The sequence below is a fragment of the Marmota monax genome, unplaced genomic scaffold (assembly GCF_021218885.2).
Source record: "Marmota monax isolate L192 unplaced genomic scaffold, Marmota_monax_Labrador192_F-V1.1 WCK01_AAM20220418_F8-fsc00011, whole genome shotgun sequence".
In the NCBI taxonomy this organism is placed as follows: domain Eukaryota; kingdom Metazoa; phylum Chordata; class Mammalia; order Rodentia; family Sciuridae; genus Marmota; species Marmota monax.
This window is the reverse complement of record NW_026693082.1, coordinates 3,575,987-3,595,374: the sequence shown is the minus strand read 5'-3', so window position 1 is coordinate 3,595,374 and position 19,388 is coordinate 3,575,987. Positions and strand designations below refer to the sequence as shown.

The 19,388-nt window shown below is 40.9% G+C and overlaps 1 protein-coding gene across 1 annotated transcript in view; it reads left to right on the top strand.

The window, feature by feature from the left end:
* Positions 1-18,475, top strand: part of Flt1 (fms related receptor tyrosine kinase 1) — a 175,427-nt gene extending 156,952 nt beyond the window's left edge. The window contains exons 25-30 of the mRNA XM_046454099.1: positions 1,207-1,306; positions 6,958-7,063; positions 7,321-7,463; positions 9,762-9,846; positions 12,161-12,255; positions 15,443-18,475. Coding sequence (XP_046310055.1) covers positions 1,207-1,306; positions 6,958-7,063; positions 7,321-7,463; positions 9,762-9,846; positions 12,161-12,255; positions 15,443-15,629 — 716 coding nt within the window. The 3' untranslated portion in view covers positions 15,630-18,475. The remainder of the gene's footprint in view (positions 1-1,206; positions 1,307-6,957; positions 7,064-7,320; positions 7,464-9,761; positions 9,847-12,160; positions 12,256-15,442) is intronic.
* Positions 18,476-19,388: the final 913 nt, after the last annotated feature.

Below are 19,388 nucleotides of genomic sequence, written 5' to 3'. Positions count from 1 at the left end.
TTGGGGACGAAAGGACAGGGTCCAAGGAAGCAGACAGAAAGAAAAAGGAGCTGTCTTTTCAGTGCCTCTGATATTAGCACATGACACAGCCCTACTTTATGCAAGTAAACTATAAAGAACACTGGTTATATAGATTCTGCCTGCAATTCACCCACTGAGGGTTTCTAGAAACCTTGCTGGAGTTCTCTTATTCAAAAGTGTGCATGGAACCCACATCTGCTCCCAAATACATAGTAATGATGTGAGGCCTCCCAAACACGAATTCTAGCCAAGAGTCTTATGGACTTTGCCAAAAATTTGCCTTTCCTAGCAAATAAAAGTCATCCAGTAACATCCCTGGTTTCCTGTAATGTGTAAAAATCATTCCCCTGCTTTCGATGACAGGCACCTGTAGCTTCCAGTCTTTGAAAGCCACTAGGCCTTTGCAGTGACACAGTGCCAGCACTGCATGTCTCCCAGCTGCTTCCTACCAGCAGTAATCACAAGAAAGTGCAAACACATTCTGAGATAGACTAGATTTGTGGGCTGGAACAGAACCGACTGGGAGGCCTTACCCACTTGTACACTCAGTCAGGGATCCCCTTAAAAGGATTGCTTATAGGAGAATCTTAGTCACACTGGCAAGGGGCAAAGTCTAGGTGCCTCTGGAACCTTCATCTTTGCAGACTCCTGACCATGAGCAGCCCCCAACCTATACCACTGAAACTTGTTCTGGAGTTCAAGACACTCCCCCTTTAGGCCTGTCATAAGCGTTAGTCCCCAGTACTGTAAGACTTAAAATCACTGTTACTGAGGTATGCCCAATCCATTAAATAGCCTAGTCCATTGGCTTTCTAAAGGTCACTAACCTGAGGAATGAGACTCTAGTGATGGGATTTCTTGTGGGGACAGAACAGGGACTCTTCATATTATTCCTTCCCCTGACCAAAGAAATAGGAGCAGCCATAGGAATGACATAATACACTAAATACCATGAGACCAAACAGTGAAGTATGTGTCCGTGTTGCTAACCAACTCTGTGTCCTACCCTATGTTGACATCCACTTCAATCACCATGTTTTATTATTCAATCGTTATGTACAATTACAATGTCTTACTACTAAATATTACTTTAAAGGGAGGAAAGAAACACTGAATTGTCCCCTTATGGTATTTTGTGCCCTGAAACTATAATGTGCCTGTGTGTCCCCACTCTGTCTCCTGCAGGTGGGTCTCCATACCCAGGAGTACAAATGGATGAGGACTTCTGCAGTCGCCTGAAAGAAGGCATGAGGATGAGGGCCCCCGAGTACGCAACTCCTGAAATGTGAGCCAGCTTCCTTCATTCCTCACCACGGCACCTCTGAAGGGAGTTGATGTGTTAGAATCCCCATCTTGAAAGATGCAAACAGTTATCCTTTTCTTCAGGGTTCCCTGTCCTCAGCCTCTATTGGGCCCTTCTGTGCTGGGAGTGTTTTCCTAAAGTGGGATACATTGTCCTTGATTCATCCCACTATTTCCTCCTGACCACTGGCATGACTTTTCAAGGCTCTAGCTGGGAACTGAAGTTAGAAATTTAGTTTTTAGGTATAAATCCAGGCAAAAACAAATAGACCACCCAATAAGAGAATGCAAGACCTTGACCGCACTAAGTGGGAGCCTAATGAGCTAAATCACCACATGGTCAAGGGCCAGAAGTACCCTTGACCATAAGTCCAACGGTGCTACAGACTCACGAGAGGCATGCTTTGGACTGTCGGACAAGTAGTGTAGGAGGGGGAAAGAAGAATTCTCTGACCAAAGCTATGATTATACTCCACAGAAGGTGACCTGGGCAATGTACCTTCTTTAAAATCCTTTAGAAATAGGCTCTGCTGCTGTCTGGACACTGAAGCAGACAGCTTCTTGAAGTGCCTTCCTGCTGTACCGTCCTTCTGGTGACTCTAGGAAGGTGACAGGCTCTGTGTGAAGGCTTTCCCATTGTTGGGTTGTACTTGCTCGCCTCTCTTGTGCACTCTTTTCCTGAGACTATGTGCATGTTTTGCAGTTTGAGGCCTGATCAGGAATGTGATGACACTTGCAGTTTTGTGGAGCTGCTGACAAGGACTTGGGCCTCTCTGAGGCGGCACCGCCTTTCCTGAGCAGGCAGGCACCCCCCCCCTCCCACTCACACAATGGGGTCCTGTCAGAGCCCTGGGATGGCCTTTGGGGAGGAGTCGGGTAGTGAAGGAAGCGTGGGCTTGGCCAAAGGGCAAGGTTGCTGGCTCTTTCCTTCATCATCTTGGGATAAGGCTAGGTCAGATCCTGGACAGGGAGCTGGATGAGGGAGACAGAGGACTCAGGCGTGAAGGCAGGACAGGGGAGCAACCTGCAATCAGGGAAGAGGCAGGAGATTGTTTTCATCAGTCTTGCATCGTGGCCTCTTCAGCAAAGCACAGGAAGTTTGAGGCAAGATCTCTTTCTGGGGCTGCAGAGTGAAATAGGCCTTATGAATTTTCACTTTCTTGAGTCCTTTAACTCAGTGGTTTAACATGAGATCATTTTGCACTTTATGCTTTCCTAAATGTTTTCCCCATGTAGTCTAATGTGAATTTCCCACAACCTTCAGGATCAAGTAGGACAGATATTATAATCTGAATTTGACAAGTATCAAAACTAAGACTGAGAAGTATGCCCTCTGTCATGTAAGTGTAGCAGAGGACACAGATTTAGAAACCAGCCCCCATACAGATTTCCTTGACCACAGGTGTTGTTAAATTAGTAATACATCGCACATTCCCCAGCAGAAATGGTACTCTGATAAACCCATGCGTGCTATGCATTAAATATGTCCTTCACTTTTATATAATCTGAAAATCATAAATTCTCAATTACTAACAATAATAATAATTGCAGTTATTTTTACACAATATTAACTAAATGTTTATTTAGTGCTTATAAGTGCCAGACACTGTTTTAAGCATTTTTAATGTATATTAATTTGCTTCATGCTCATGACAACTCAGTAAAGTATGTGATTCTATTAACTCCATATTACAGATGAGAAAGCCAAGGCACAAAACATTGCTAATCAGTTGAGCAAACTCAGTCTAAGTTTAGAGTCCACAACATCATCCTACATACCAGTAGGATCTGTCTCCAGTTCTCAGCCAGGTTCTGGTCCAGAATAACTCTAGAGGTACAAAGTAACCTCCACTGTGGACTAAAGATTCCCCTAGACTTTATCAAGGCTTCAAATCTTTATATAAATTTCCTCCATGTAGCCCCTGAGCCCTAAGCAACTTATAGACAGGGATGTGGTTTCTCAATTCTGGGAAGAAGGTCAAAGGAGTGGAATCTAGAAATGAGAAACCACAAATGAAACTAGAAAACAGCCAGTGGTTATAGGTGGTCCCTATTGCTAGTTTATTTTACAAATTTTAAAAAGTAAGATGTGACTTGGTGAAGGGGCTGAGGCTGTGGCTCCGCAGTAGTGCACTTGCCCAGCATGTGTGAGGCACTAGGTTCAATTCTCAGCACTGCATATAAATAAATAAAATAAAGGTCTATCAACAACTAAAAAAATATATTAAGAAAAAGATATGACTTGGTGAAATGTTTCCTCAGAAGGCCAGGATTCAGGTCTTCAGCCATTTTCTCAAGCAAGTGAAAGCTGATGGGGTAATCTTGTTTGTTCCAGAAGTAGGAAGGGGTGAGAATAAAGTGCAGCTTCTCAGAACTGTGATTTCATGACCTGAACTTGGCCTATAACGGTGTGCACTTGGGAACTTGGGTGATAGCTTGGAAGGGAAACTCTTCCCACAGTCCCTCACCCCAACTTAGGTGCAACTGGTGTTTCTTTACTTCATCAAACCTGTTTACTTAGTGGTGAAAATTGTATAACTGAGTGGAATCGTTGGTTCCTCGCCCAGAGCCTGTTTAGTCAGATGTTTTCTGAGATGATTTGTATTGAATCGTAGATTGGAGGAGTGGAATCTAGAAATGAGAAACCACAGATGAAACTAGAAAACAGCCAGTGGTCATAGGTGGTCCCTATTGCTTATTTCAGTAAAGAAGCAAGGGCAGTCCTGCTGGAGACGAGCTGGGGCTCTGCTGAATGAAATAAGCCCCCTGCTCCCTGGGCTCGGGCCCCACATGCTTGCTGGTTCAAGCCTTCCTTGCTTTTGCTATCTTTATGGATTAACTAGGTATATATTTAGTATTCTTCCAACCACCTCCTAGAATCTGCCTATTGTTAAAAGTAAAAGAGCCTTGGATGATTAGGCTTGAGTTAAGTAAGGCAGAAGCAGGCCATCCCTGCCACAGCCAGTGTACCCTGAGGGGAGGCACCTCAAATTTTTATCTAGTGCCCCCCTGTCTCTGTAGTATATATTTTTGTACCTAAAATTAATTAGTAAAATGTGTAAACTTACTTAAAATGAGGTCCATGTAGAGTTATATACACTGGTGCCTTGTGCTATTTCTGCCCTTTCTAGCAAGCAGCTTCTAGCAGGTGGGCCCAGGAACTCTGAATTGAGCGCCAGGATTTAAAGCACTCAGGAGAAAGTATCTTGAGCCCTTCATCAGCAGTACTATGGGTCAGGGATACTTGGGACCTTCAGTGCTTGTGGCTACCTGCCCTGTGTCTCTCAGAAAGGAAGGAAAGTAACCCAGAGTTAGAGAGTTAGTGGTCGCTTCCTCATTTCCCATGTCTTCAGTTTCTATAAATTGCTGCAGAGCCCCACATGGGCCAATCATCATGCACTCCAAAAGGCTCCCACAGCTCCTGGAACCAGCTGACCTCCACCACAGCCCCTGGAGTCAGGGGAAGTAGGTACAGTAGGTGAAGTACAGGGGCAGAAGGGACCTAGAATCCCCTTCTGAGAAGTCTTGGATGAGGATTAAGGACAGGACTCATTAAGACCAAATATCTGAATGGAAGATTCTCCTATGATCTTTATGAGCTCCTGACCCTTAATTAAAGACTCGGGATATCAGTCTCGTTAGATACTTATCAGAAAATAGAGCCCAAAATTTCATTGGAAAGCTTTCTTCCAAAGACTGGTGCCCAGACCCTGAGGTACCTAGAATTGTTTTCTTGGTTAAACCAGAATACTGGGACAAACACCAGACCCTTGGGATACATACACCTGGAACACATTGTTTGCCTCTCAGAAGTATTGTTAGTGAATGGTTTTTCTTGTTGTTAAGACTTTGGCCAACATGGAGATATATTATACACAGCAATCCAGTGAAGTCCTTACTGCCTAATTGGTAATGATGTTAAAGGAAGTTTAAGAGGACCCCCTTTCAGATTTCAGTGCTAGGAACAGCCACACTTCTTATGAGTACCCAATTTGTTTTTAACTCCTAGCTAATATGCATCATAAAATTGATTATTTCTTGGTTTTCTTCAAAGTGTTCAGAATCCTGATGTAACTTTTGCATATGAACTTTTCCCATAGTTTTACCTTTTTTTCTTGTTTTTATTTTACTTTCCTCCTCATATTCTTCTCTTCTTTAAACCTTTCTGTATTCTTACTATCTTCATTGATTACCTCATATACTTTGAAACAAAACAGGGATATACGAAAGAGAGCTACTAAAGGCACACATCTGACGAGGAACAGGGGTAGGATGACTATTGGAGTTTCTCAGACTTTTCCCTTAACAACACCCAATTCCCAGCCCTATGATAATGTCTGCAATGTGGCCAAAGAATTCATGGAAGGAGCAGAGCTGTCTCTTCCCAGAAACCAGTCTAACTTCCTTCATGAGATATTTATGAAGTGTTTACAGGCCAGATCCTGCACTAAGTGAGGGTTATGGAGATGAGGTTCCAGGCCTCATAGTTCTTACAGACTAGTTCTGACCAGTTCCAAAGTCCCAACCCATTTAGATTGTGATCTGCCTTAGTCAGAGTCCTCTCTGGTCCAGAGGATCTTCTGAAAAAAAGAGATAACTTAAATAAGCATTGCATACAGAACAGAGAGAGCCCAAAGAGAATAAATCCTTAATCCAGTGTGCGTGTGGACCTCTGGCATATGTTTTTCATAGAGAGGAGTAGATAGAGACCTCTACTCCAAGCAGACATGACCAAGAAATAAGCCAATATCTTTACATCTAAAGTGATGGAGGAGAAGAATCACAGAAAAAAACCTGTTGAAATTGGATTCACAGAATAAGATTTGGCCTCTGAGATATTAACACAGATGTTTCAAATCCAGAAGCCTGGCTTGTACTTTTTTACCTTAGTGTTGAGAGGCCAGTTTGTAATAGGAGCTTTGAAATGCTGGGCAAACAAAGCCATACACGGGAACCTTGCACACAGTACAAGGAACAACTGAAGTCTACACTTTTGGGGACCTTACCTTTTGGAAGCAACCTGGGTCATGTACCCAGCACCCCCTCCTGTATCTGGTACAGAGCCTAAAATCAGAGAACTGTGAAGACTTGAAAGTATATTTATTGAGATGTTGGCTTAAACTGACTTCTGTTACTATCCAAAAATGAAATAGGAACTGCCAACTATTCATCCATGGTGTTTGCAGCTGTTTTTAACTTTCAGGACACTGTCCTGATTTTGAGAGTGAGTGTAAGAACATTCCACTTCATATCCAACTGCAAAGAACAGCGGTGTTTCCTTTCCAAGAAGCTCTGCTTGATCCATAGGACTCAATCCTTCCATTCTGCAGAAGCCACAAGCACTCCAAAGAACTTGGGTCACAAGAGTTCTGGAGGATTGGTTTGTTAGTGGGCCTTGGTGGACTTGTGCTCCCACTGCTAGCAAGATATGGCCCATGCTGCCTCTTATGTGTTGGTGCTACAGACCCAATCATAATAATGAAGCAATATCACTACTATAAAAAGCATGATCTATCTATCTATCTATCTATCTATCTATCTATAAGAAGAACAGCCCTCATTTTGCAACATGGCAGGCAGTCTATATAAATATATCCTGCTCTTCAGCTCTTCCTCTGTGCTTTCACCCAACAGCTACCAGATCATGTTGGACTGCTGGCACAAAGACCCAAAAGAAAGGCCACGATTTGCAGAACTTGTGGAAAAACTGGGTGATTTGCTTCAAGCCAATGTACAACAGGTAAAACTAAATTTATCTAGACTCTCATAGGCCAAATGCCTTTGAATGTGGTCAAGGGGGTGTGTTTGTTGGTTGTTCTAAGAGCTCTTAATAGAAAAGATGAGATCAGCCATTAAAAGTATGTCTGCACACAGAATTACCCTCTCAGAACACAAGCAAGAGTGGGCAAATGACATAGCTGAATCTGACATAATGTTTTACAGATATTGGTTGAAATAGAAATCTGTGCAATTAGAGTTCTGTCATTACTATTTTAGGATGGTAAAGACTATATCCCACTCAATGCCATACTGACAGGAAACAGTGGTTTTACCTACTCAACTCCTACCTTCTCTGAGGATTTTTTCAAGGACAGTATTTCAACCCCGAAGTTTAATTCAGGAAGCTCTGATGATGTCAGGTAAGATTTTTTTCCCCCCAAACTTTCTATTACAGAAATTTCAAGCATTAGAAAAAAAAAAAGAAAGCCAGATGCCATTGTGCACGCCTATAATACCAGCAGCTTGAGAGGCTAGACAGGAGGATTGCAAGTTCATAAAAAAACAAAAAGGGCCGGGATATAGCTCAGTGGTAAAGTGCCCCTGGGTTAAATCTCTAGTACCAAAAAAAAAAAAAAAAAAAAGATAAAAGAAACAAACAAAAAGAGAAAAGAATTAAGTAATTATCACCCATATGTACACCTCTTAAATTCAACCATTGTTAACAATTTGCCATATTTTGTATATATAGTTCAAATGTGGGCAGGGGTGGGCTATGTGTTTTTCTTTGTTCTGAACCATTTTAAAGTGGGCTTATCACATTATAATACTTTACCCCTAAATCCTTTGTATATATCTCCTAAGGACATTCTCCTGTATAACCACACCAAAACTATCATACCAAAGAAATTACTTAATATCATATAATGTTCAAATTTCCATAATTTTCTTCAAATGTCTTTTATAGATTTTTTTTAAAAAGAATCCAGAATAACACATAACATTTTCTTAGGTTTCTTTAATCTTACTCTAGAACCATCCCCTTTGTTTTTCGCCCATTACATTAACTTTTAAAATTAAAACTGAGATGAAACTAAACAAATAAAACTGGCCTTTTTTTTTCTTATTTAACAAATTAACATATCTTGCATTACTCCAAGCTAGTAATTACTCCACAGAGGAGATTAAAGAAGGGAGGGACAAAGAACAAATATTTATTGAGGGCCTCTGCTGGCCAGGGATTTGCTCGTTAGTGCTCATAATTACATATGTATTAAACATATTCAGTCCTCATATTATAGTTACACAGACATGTGCTGCCATCTTGCACTGTTCGGGCTCTTTGGATATATTATATTCAAAACAATCCTGTGAAGTACATATAGCTTGTTACACAAATGAGGACATTAAGGCTCCAAAGAGGAGAACTTGTCAAAATTTGTGGCTAAAAAAATGGAAGAAAAGAGGATCTAACCCAGGAGTTCTGACCCTTCCTGTACCCTATGCAATCAAGACCTCTTTTTGGACCACTAGAAGGTCTTGTGGGCATTCTGTCTACTTTATCAGCAGTAGACACAGTCCTCAGATTTTGACCTCAGTTCTGCCACCATGGAAGGAATGGTGAAGAATTGCAACAATCAGAAAACATTGATAGCTATCTGTGACAGGCTTTGAAGAAATCCAGTGGGCAGCCTAGCCCCATGATGGATTTCAGGTCAGCAACACCAAGAGACCAAAGCAAATGAGTCATCCAGTTTTTAAAGAAGAGAAAACTAGCTTGGAGTAAATACCTTAGCAAAGCCTGATTGGGTTAGAGATGAGGGTGGGAATACAGTGTCAAAGAAATTTGGACCCTTCATGTTTGTTGCTTAGCCTTATGCCTCAAAAGGAGCTGGCCTAGGATGTTAATGGTGATAGATTATCAGCCTGAGAAATTCAATCAATAGGTGAATTTACCTATGAGTAACTGTCTAATGGATATCCCTGATGGTCTTTCCTAATACGTTGTCAACAAAAAACAGTAGGTAGCAATCAAGAAATTATGCAAATCCTATTCATTTCTCCCATTAAGTATTCACAGTACAGAATATACAAGACTGGCCCTAATACTCAATTATGTGACTAAATCAGCTTTGTAACCTTGAAATGTCATTTTATTTGTCACCCCACATTTTGTAGGAAGTAGGATCTATACGTGATAAAGTTACATCTCTTCCCTGGGCATCATTACTCTCATAAAGTGTTTGGGCCAAATGATGTTTTAGGTCTCTTCTAGGTCTAATGTTTTCTGATTCCACAAAGGAACCCAGTGGGTCCTTTTGGAGTTTTGCTGAAAACCATGACATGTGAATTGACACCTATGGTAGGAAGTGTTATTGCTGTGAAGATTCCCAGTGGGCACAGCAGAAAACTTGAGCTGTAAGTTAGGCAATTGTGCTGGGAGTGGTGGCACATGCCTATAATCCCAGCAACTTAGGAGGCTGAGGCAGGAGGATCACAAGTTTGAGGCCAGTCTGGGCATCTGAATAAGCCCCTCTTACAATAAAAAATAAAAAGGATTGGATTTGTAGCTCAGTGGTAGAGCACCCCTGGGTTCAATCACCATTATAGAAAATGGAATTTTGGTTTAACTTAGCCACAATACAGTGCCCCTAAACTCCTAACTAATCAAAGGTAAGTGCATTTTCCTGTTTTAATTATTCTTTTTGTTTTTTCATTAGATATGTAAATGCTTTCAAATTCTTGAGTCTGGAAAGAATCAAAACCTTTGAAGAACTTTCACCAAATACCACCTCCATGTTTGATGTAAGTCATGAAGTTTAGCTACTCAGTGCATCCTAACAGAACCCTTTCCTGGCTCCACCCAAACACCAACTCTAGGAATCTAGTAGCTCTTGGTGAAGGTCAGCAATCAGCAGTGATTAAAATGACAGTATCAGCTGGGCATGGTGGTGCATGCCTATAATCCCAGTGACTCTGGAGGCTGAGGCAGGAGGAAAGGAAGTTCGAGGCCAGCCTCAGCAAATTAATGAGACCCTATCTTAAAGTAAAATTTTAGAAAAAGTACAGGGAGTGTACTGGATTCCATTCTCAGTACAAAAAACAAAACAAACAAACAAAAAACATGACAGTGTTTGGGAGACTGACAACCAGCCTTAGCTATGCAAAACTAATTTGAAAGTGAATTATATGGTTTGAAGATGAGCCATAATTCACTCCAGGGCCTAAGTCCTTTTTTGTAGAAATTTAGTCCCTTAAAAACTTCATGTGTTTCTAAGAATCTTGGCTCCTTTTAAAAAAAAATATTTATTTTTTAGGTGTAGTTGGACACAATGCCTTTATTTTATTTACCCACCTTTATGTGGTGCTGAGGATCAAACCCAGGGCCCCGCACATGCTAGGTAAGCGCTCTACCACTGAGCGCTCTACCCCAGCCCCAGCCCCAGAATCTTGGCTCTTGATGATATATTCTTTCCTTGAAAGTAGTGGAGGAACTTCTAGTTGTCAGTGACTAGAACTTGTGATGCAGCAGCTTTGAGTCCAGAAGTCCACCTAGGCTTTTGGTCCTTTTCCCCCCAGGTTCTGCAGGCTGAACAGCCATGTTCCTACTCAGACACACTGGGAGAAGAAAACCAAGACAGCCTTGCAAACAAGAGCCTCTCCCAGCTCTTCTTTCCAAAGCCCTAGATGTGAGGTTGAGAGAACAAGGAGAGGAGAGGAAGGTTGGGCAGGATGGCACTTCTCTCAGGGCAGATCCTAGTACTCTGAATGTGATCTCCAAACAAGCTCAGTGCCAGAGTCTAGAAGCAGGCCAGAAATGGCTCTCAGGATCCATCCACACCCACTGAGTTAGATACCACCTTGTCACAGATCCCAGGAGATTCCTGTGCACATTAAAGTTAGAGAAATGCTGATGATAATTGTATTCCACAAAGACCTGGAAGAACAACACTTGAAAGTTTTTCAAATGTCATCACATAGTCAACGTGGCTATGAGACGAGCACAGTCACTTTAAAAAACACAAAAACCTGCTGGATGTAGTGGTACACGCCTGTAATCCCAGCAGCTCGGGAGGCTGAGGCAGAAGGATCACCAGTTCAAAGCCAGCCTCAGAAAAAGCGAGGCACTAAACAACTCAGTGAGACCACATCTCTAAATAAAATACAAAATATGGCTAGGGATGTGACTCAGTGGTCGAGTGCCCCTGAGTTCAATCTCTAGTACCACCCCTCACACACACTCACACACACACACCAAAAACATGTTGAACACACCAGACAGAGGGATAAGATGATTTTAAAATATAAACATTTAAATTTTAACTAGCAAAACACAAAGGTAACGTAGATGGAAATTTTGTTTTGTTGCTTGGTACATAGGGTGCAAGTCCAGAAAAACAATACGGAGCAAAACATGGAAGATTTCTCAACTTTAACACTAACCCTAATATAGCAGTGATAGCTATACTGTGACAGTTTGCTTGTTTGCTTAGGTGTTTACTGATAAAGATGTGAACACAACTCAGTAAGAGCCTTAGGGGAGTCAGGAACATGATACGAAGTCTGTTTTCTAGAATATGCCATATTAATAGTCATGGAGAGTCTACATAAAACTCAATGCTAAAGACAACTCCATGAAATCTAATCACTGGGAACTATGAACAAGGAGAGTCTGAAAATTTTGTAGGATCTTCAAGAAATCAAACTATATCTTTATAATTTCCCAGACTTTTTACATATTGTAACCACCAAATGAAAGCATACGCATAGCCAACCATCATCTGCCAAAATTAGTTTATATATATGTATGTAATTCACATAAAAGTTTCCTGTGGCAAGTTCTAACCTGTTACCTGCAGTTTTCCTTTTGTTTAATAAGTCTATTTACTTTACCTTCAGGAGGAAGGGCTTCAAAGCCACTGTGAATAGACATTACTTGTAAATGATCGGAGTTTGTAGTTGCTGATATGTAGATTTGTGTCAATAGGCAGGGACTGTGGAGACCAAGAGCAGCACCTGGAGTAACCTCAGAGGTACATCCCAGTATCATCCCCCAGACTTAGTTTGGACCGCTCTGGGCCAGGCAAGTGTTTAACCTTCTTCATTTGTTCCCCAATAGGACTATCAGTTGGACAGTAGCACTCTGCTGACCTCCCCTTTGCTGAAACGCTTCACCTGGACTGACAGCAAACCCAAGGCCTCACTAAAGATTGAGTAAGGAAGCCGAGCACCTTTTTTGTCATCAACTGATGTGGGGAGGGTAAAGGAAGATACAAGGGAAGATGGTTTAATGAGGGATATTTGAGGACTAGACTACTTGCCTTCCTGAACAGAAAGCTGTTTTTCCCCAAAGGGCAAGAAAGGGGGCCATAAAATTGAGTAAATGCATACCAGACTCTAGGAAGGAAAGCTAGTGTTTAAGAGGGGAAAATGTTCACAAAATTCCTGCGAAACACATGAAACACAGAGCCTTAGAGGGAAGGTTCCTGAGCCCAGCTGTGAAAGGTATAGGTGGAAACATGCTTATGGGAGTAGGAAACAATGACCCCCCATTGTTCCCGGGAATAGCAGGATTTGTACCAGAGAGGTCCCACTACTGCCAGGCCTAAGACATGCCACTCTGAGAACTCAGCCCTTCCAAATAAGGACTTTCTACTTCTTGTTGATCCTGTTACTCTTTTCTCACTTGAGATTTCTCCACAGATCCCTGGCTTGTTTAGTCAGTTTCCCCTTCCATACTGTGGCCATTACTGCCAGAATTGCTTGGGATTGTGCTTTCTACTCGACTGGTCATAGGTGTCTTTTCAGCAACTCTATGCTAGTCTCTACCTCTGATTGTCCAAGCAGACATTCTCTCCTTTCCTGGCCCAAATGCCTGCCCCTTTCACCTAAAGGCAGAACCCACTCCTCTTAAGTCAGGGATCAAGCAGACTTTTTCTCAAAGGCCAGATAGTGAGCTGGTCAGTTCTGCAGCCACAGGCAAGACATAAACAAGTAGACATGACTGTGAATACAGGAGAAGATGCTCAACATCATTAATTATCAAGGAAATGCAAATAAAAACCACCATGAGATATCACTTGACACCTTTGAAGATAGCTGCAATCAAAAAGTCTGTTGCAAAGCATGTGAAGAAATTAGAACACTTATACATTACTGGGATAATGTTCTTACAGGTTAGTAGTTGCTCAGAAGCTAAAAGTAGAAACAACCCAAATACCCATCAATTTATGGATAAATAAAATGAGGTATATCTATACAATAGAATAGTACTTGTCAATAAAAAGTATAAGGTACTAATACATACTATAGTATGTTTTGTTGAAGAAAACAAAACCATAATGGATGAACCTTGAAAATATTATGCTAAATAGAAGAACCTATTCATAAAATATATGTCTTATATAGTTCCTTTTACATGAATGCCCAGAGTAGGCAAATCTAGAGACAAAAAGTAGACCAGTGGTTGCCAAGCCTGGTGGTATGGAAGGAGAGGAGAGACTACTAATGGATCTGGGTTTTGGAGAGTGTCCAAATGTTCCAAAATTGTGCTGGTGGTTGCACAATTTGTGTATATACTTGTTAGCTTCACATTACTATTACAAAATACCTGACTGAGATAACTAACTTAGAAAAGGATTATTTTGGCTCCTGGTTTTGCATATTCCAGCCTAAGATCAGGCAGACCCATTGCTTTGGGCCTCAGATGGGAGTGTCAGATGTGATGGCTGGAAGCTTGTGGTGGTGCAAACTGCTTGCCTCATGGCCAAGAACAAAGAGAGAAAGAGAAGGGGCCAGAGTTTCACAGTCCCTTTTGAGGTCATGTCCTCTGTGACTTAAGGACCTCCCACTAAGCCCTACCTCCTGAAGGTCTCACCATCTCCCAGTAGCACTACCCTGGGGACCAGCCATTTAGCACATGGACCTTTGGCGGCCATTAAAAATCCAAACTACAAGACTGAAAACCATTGATTTGCACATATTACATAGGTAAATTGTGCAGTATGTAAATTATATATAATCAAGCTCTGGTTTATAAGGAAACAAAACAGATGGCCTGCCCATGGGCTATAGTTTGTTGAACTGTTATCTAAATCCAAGTAAAGATGACAACAAATCCCCCTATAGGATACTTAGCTTAATTCACCAAGTCAGTTGGAAAGACAAGGACATTTCCATACAAATGTCTGCATACTTGTTCCTTTTAAGGTAAGCACAACAAAAGTGCCAGAGCTGAGACAGCAGATTAGAGGACACAATGAGGAAAGGATGGATATAAGGAGAAAGTAAAATACTGTTCTTTTTTTCTTCTTCTTATTTTGGAACACATCAGTAAGTGGGTGGCTACTTTTTTCTTGACTTTTGTTGAAGAAAACAAAACCATAATTTGTGTCCTGTTCTCTGAGAACACAGATGTGTTCCTCCAGACCAGCCATTCACAAGGTTCTCTTCTTGGTCCTGCTCCTGTTAAACAACAACAAAAAATTAAAATATGAAGATAGGAGAAGCTTCTCTTCCTCCTGTATCCATCTTAGGCTGGATGTAACCTACAGAATGACCCTGGAGCCTTGCTAGTAAAACACAGCCTCGTGATTTAAAAAGCTTTCCCTCTAGAACACAAGCATGATAGAAAGACAGATGTGATAGATGTACCACTTTTGTGTGTAACACTCTTTGTTTCTTAAAATGATTTTAAAAATTACCACAAATGTGGTTGCTTAAAAATAAAGGAATTTACTTTTTCTTAGTTTTGGAGGCCACAAGTACGAAGGTATCGGCAGCCAAATTCCCTCCACAGGCTGTGGAGGAGAATCCATTCCTTGCCTCTTCCAGCTTCTGGTGGTTTGGGGCATTCCTTGGCTTGTGGCTGAACCTCTCAGCTCCATCTTCACATGGACTTCTCCTCTCTGCGTGGTCATGATCTCCCTCTGCCTCCATGTGACTGTATTTGGGCCTCACTTGGATAAGTGTCACTCTACAGACCTGAGCTTAATCATATTTTTTGCCATATGAACTGATATTCAGTTTCCCTGGATTTGGCGTGGCTATTTGCAAGTCAGGGTAAAGACATTTTTTTTCCCATTGATCATATAAGCTATTTGACTTCAGAATACCCAAGTCTTGGAGTTATTTTCTACCTGGAATTATGGATTTACACTAACTAATCATATATTACACCCTTATACACTTACACTGGCATTTCTCCTTCTGCCCAGGGACACCAAGCTGGCATGAGGGAGCCAGTGTGCAGTTTTAGAACAAAGAAAATCTGATGAGACTTAGATGGCCTCCCTAATAATTCTAGGACAGATGTGGACAAATGTCTCACTAAGAGAGTGGCTTCTAGTGCCTTATTTTGAGAAACCTGTTCTGTACATTTGTTTTCCTTTTCTCTTTTTAGCTTGAGAGTAACCAGTAAAAGTAAGGAGTCAGGGCTTTCCGATGTCACCAAGCCTGGCTTCTTCCTGTCCAGCTGTGGACATATCAGATCTGCGCATGACAACTCAGAGCTGGGAAAGGAGGATTTGTGCTGCTCTCCACCCCCAGACTACAACTCCGTGGTGTTATACTCCACCCCGCCTGCTTAATGCATGACACAACCTTCTTTCTAGAAGCACAAGTATACCTGCATTCTCAGAAAACTAGCTTTTGCCAGTATTATGCATATATGAGTTTACACCTTTACCTTTCCACAGGAGCCAGCTGCTTTTTGTGACTTTTAATAGTACTTTTTTTTTTTTTTTTTTTTTTTTTTACTAACAAGAATGTAACCCCAGATAGAGAATAGTGACAAGAACACTACTACTCAATCCTCATGTTACTCCTCTTAGAGAAACCCTTTCTAAGCCCAATGACTTACCTGCTCCAGTCCCTGAAGCCTTAGGGCACACAAAACAAGAGGACTCCAGGAGATCACTGGACTCTACTAGGTCAGCCCTTTAGCTGGAGGGATCATGCGCTGACCTAAGCAGTGTCTCAGAAGACCTCTAGCAGGCCTAAGACATGTAAGAAAGAGAGGAAGAATGGGGAAAAGAGGGGAGATGAGAGAGAAAACAAGACTAGGCATAAGACAGATTTTGAGATGCATCATATCGGGAGGGAGTAGGAGAGGGCGTCTGCAATGCTGCTTCCATGGCTTCCCAGCCCTGACCAGTGGACTTTCAAGACACTAGCCAGGAGCACACAGGACAGAGAGGAAGGGACATTTCCTGGATTCTGGGAGACAAGAAAAGGACAATTTGTTTGATTAAAGCAAATCTTAAAGACTTTACCTATAGGACTGGTTCTATAGCCATTCCTATGAGTGGGATGTTTTGATTTATCCCATTAAGGGTGGCACTCAACTGTCAGCTCATACTATCAGCCTCTCTAGTGAAATGCACTGAGAACTTTCCAGAGCTAGTTTGGCTCCAGAGCATGACGGCCTGGCACTTGGCATGTTGCTCATGGGAAGCTAAGTGGTCTGTTGGTCTGTTAGAAATGTCTACTATTGGGCTCAAAGCTGCACGAAAAAATGATGTCAGATTGTATTTTGAATATTAATGTATAGACAAGACACTTAACTTTTTGTATCATCCTGTTGTGTACAGTTATTATAAAAGGAAGCTGAGGAGAATGAGAATGTAGTCTTACAGAGGGTTTTCTCTGTACCAAAACTGGAACTGATGGAATAAAATCCAATAAGGCAGAGTGGAAACTCTATCTTTCTACCAGTCAAACCAAGTCACCCAGAGTTGGGACCTGAAGCAGAGGAAGTTAATTGTGATTCCTTTTATTTAGTAGAGATTCCACAGTCTCATGCTACTCTGGAAAGATGTGGAAGAGCATTAACCAATGTTTATTAAGCACTTTATGCTCCTTGAGAAAAAAAGGTGATATGTAATTTATGTAAGATGTTTCTACAGTTGGGACTCAGGATATTAATTAATGAGCCATCAAATACAGAAAAGCCTATTTCATCTGCTTTGGACCTTGCCTTGGGTCTGAGGATGGTGGAAATAGGGAGACAGGGTAGAAATAGGGAGACAGGGTAAGAAAGGGTGCCTCCTTCTCCAGGATCTAGAGATAAGTGCACCCTGGGTCTCTAACATGGCTCTGTTGGATGTTGTCTATGCAAGTTATAGTCTGTGTACTTGGGTTGTATGCAGCTGCTGAACCAGTCAAGAGCTGAACAAGCAACAGTGAATCACTTCTGGGAGAGCAGAGCATGCTTCCTTTTATGCATGTAACTTAAATCTAAGACCTGGACTCTCTAAGTAAGTATTAGAAGAATGTATACTTATTTCCCTATTTGCCACATTTCTTGTTTAAGTTCTTTGTATGAAGAAATAGGAGAGTCAGCACATTCCCCAGTGAGACAGTGGGTGCCCCATGGAAGCTCTTGAGGACTTCCCAGCCAGGACAGAGGAATGAAGCAGGTCTCTCTACCAGGAACTAAATTCAAACAAAATCAGGTAGGGCCAGAAGAGGGGAGAAATCTTTGTTCTTCCTCTATCCATACACAAACACTCCAGTGAAAGCTGGCAATAATATAAATCAGGTAATTAGATGGAGGTTAAACAGAACACTCCAATCAATTCTCTTTCAGATCACATATGGATTCAGCAATTGATGATAAAAAGAAAACCTTAGCTATTCATGTGATATCTTGATTTTAATAATCTAATTCTGAATAAAAAAGAGATTTAGTATATACCCTTTTTCCAAAAAAAAGAAAAAAATCTATTAGGATTCTGTTACTCAGCTTCTATAAGGACTGGGGCTTATAGCCTACATGAGTGCATCCTAAAAATGGTTCCATCTAGTCTTCATGTAGAAAGATAAATGGAAGCTTGTAATAATGGGTATATCTAGTTGCAAAGCATTTGTTCATTAAAACAGCACTGAAAGTTAAAACACTAATTGACAGTAATATTAGAAACATTTGCCATTTATGACAAAAATGGTTAGCACTAACAAAAAACAAGTACTTCCTTCCAGGGCTTGTGAGATAATCTATGTATAACAGTATGGATGGATGGATGAATGTACCTTGTGCAGATCTGTATCTAGTTAGCCCAAGAAATGATGCTCAGACATTAGTTTTAGCCAGGGGACAATTTTGTCCAAATGCTAAAAGATGTTGCTTAGTTTTTTTTTTTTTTTAATCTTATTTTACAGCCCATAAGAATGTCAAACATGAAACAGATACATGCCAGCTCCACTTATATTGATTAAAGGAGGAGTGCATCTTTGACTGGCAGTGGTAGTAACTTTATGTGTATGTGTTTTTGTATCATGCTTAACTATTTAAATAAACTGGAATTTTAAAGTTACTTTTATACAAATCAAGAATATATGCTACAGATAAAAGATATTGGTCCTACATTTCTAGTCATGATGAATGTATTTTGTATACTATTCATAAAATAAAATTAACTTACAAAAACATCTACATATTTTGTCTCTAATTTCCTTGTAAGTGGAAAAAAAGGGGTCATGAATGTCTCTGGGTAAGGGGGCAGGGAGGACTGGTATTCTGAAAGATCTCATTAAACACCAGTTATTAAGCACAGCACAAGAAAGATAAACCAAATGCTACTAAAGAGAGGGCATGGAGCTTTCCATCATTACTACACAATAGCTGCTCTAAGCAATTGGAACACTGCAAACTGTAATAAATAAATTTTAAAAAACAAAAACAAAATCAAACTAGGCAGATTGCCCAGAAAACCAAACACTAGAATGAATAAATTCATGAGACAAAGCATACACTGAGTGAGTGCTGGCTGCAGATGAAAGTACCCTCAATTAAAAAGAGGCAGTCTTCCCTAACCACTAATTTTCAGCTGATAAACAATTATCATAATTAAAGGGTGTGTGAGAATATGTGTGCACATGTGTGTTAGAGTTTATGTGCAGAAAACCATACAAAATGATAAGCAAAAGCACAAAATACAAGAACTTCCCTAAGAAAAGAACTTCTGTCAAGGAGTCTTCAATTTGGTTTTGTGGATGATATCCTAGGAGGACAACACAGGTAATAACTATTAAACATGGAGTAAGTGACCAAAACTCTTGTCTTGGAAAGTGGCTGTGCCATTTATTACCTGCCTGACCACAGGTATGAAGCTAGATTGCAGAAACATAAGGAGAAAAATTGGGCCTACTTTCATGGGGACAGAGGTGAGAAAAGGGGATAAATGACTAACTTCAGTAAACTTGTTGTTAAGAGGGCAAGCATTGAAAACTTTCAAAAAGCTGAAATCCTTTTGAAAATACTGGTTTTCATAACATAAACATCACTCATTTGGGCAAATGATTTGAAGAATACTTGAGGTATCAGCATCACATCATAGTTTAGAAAT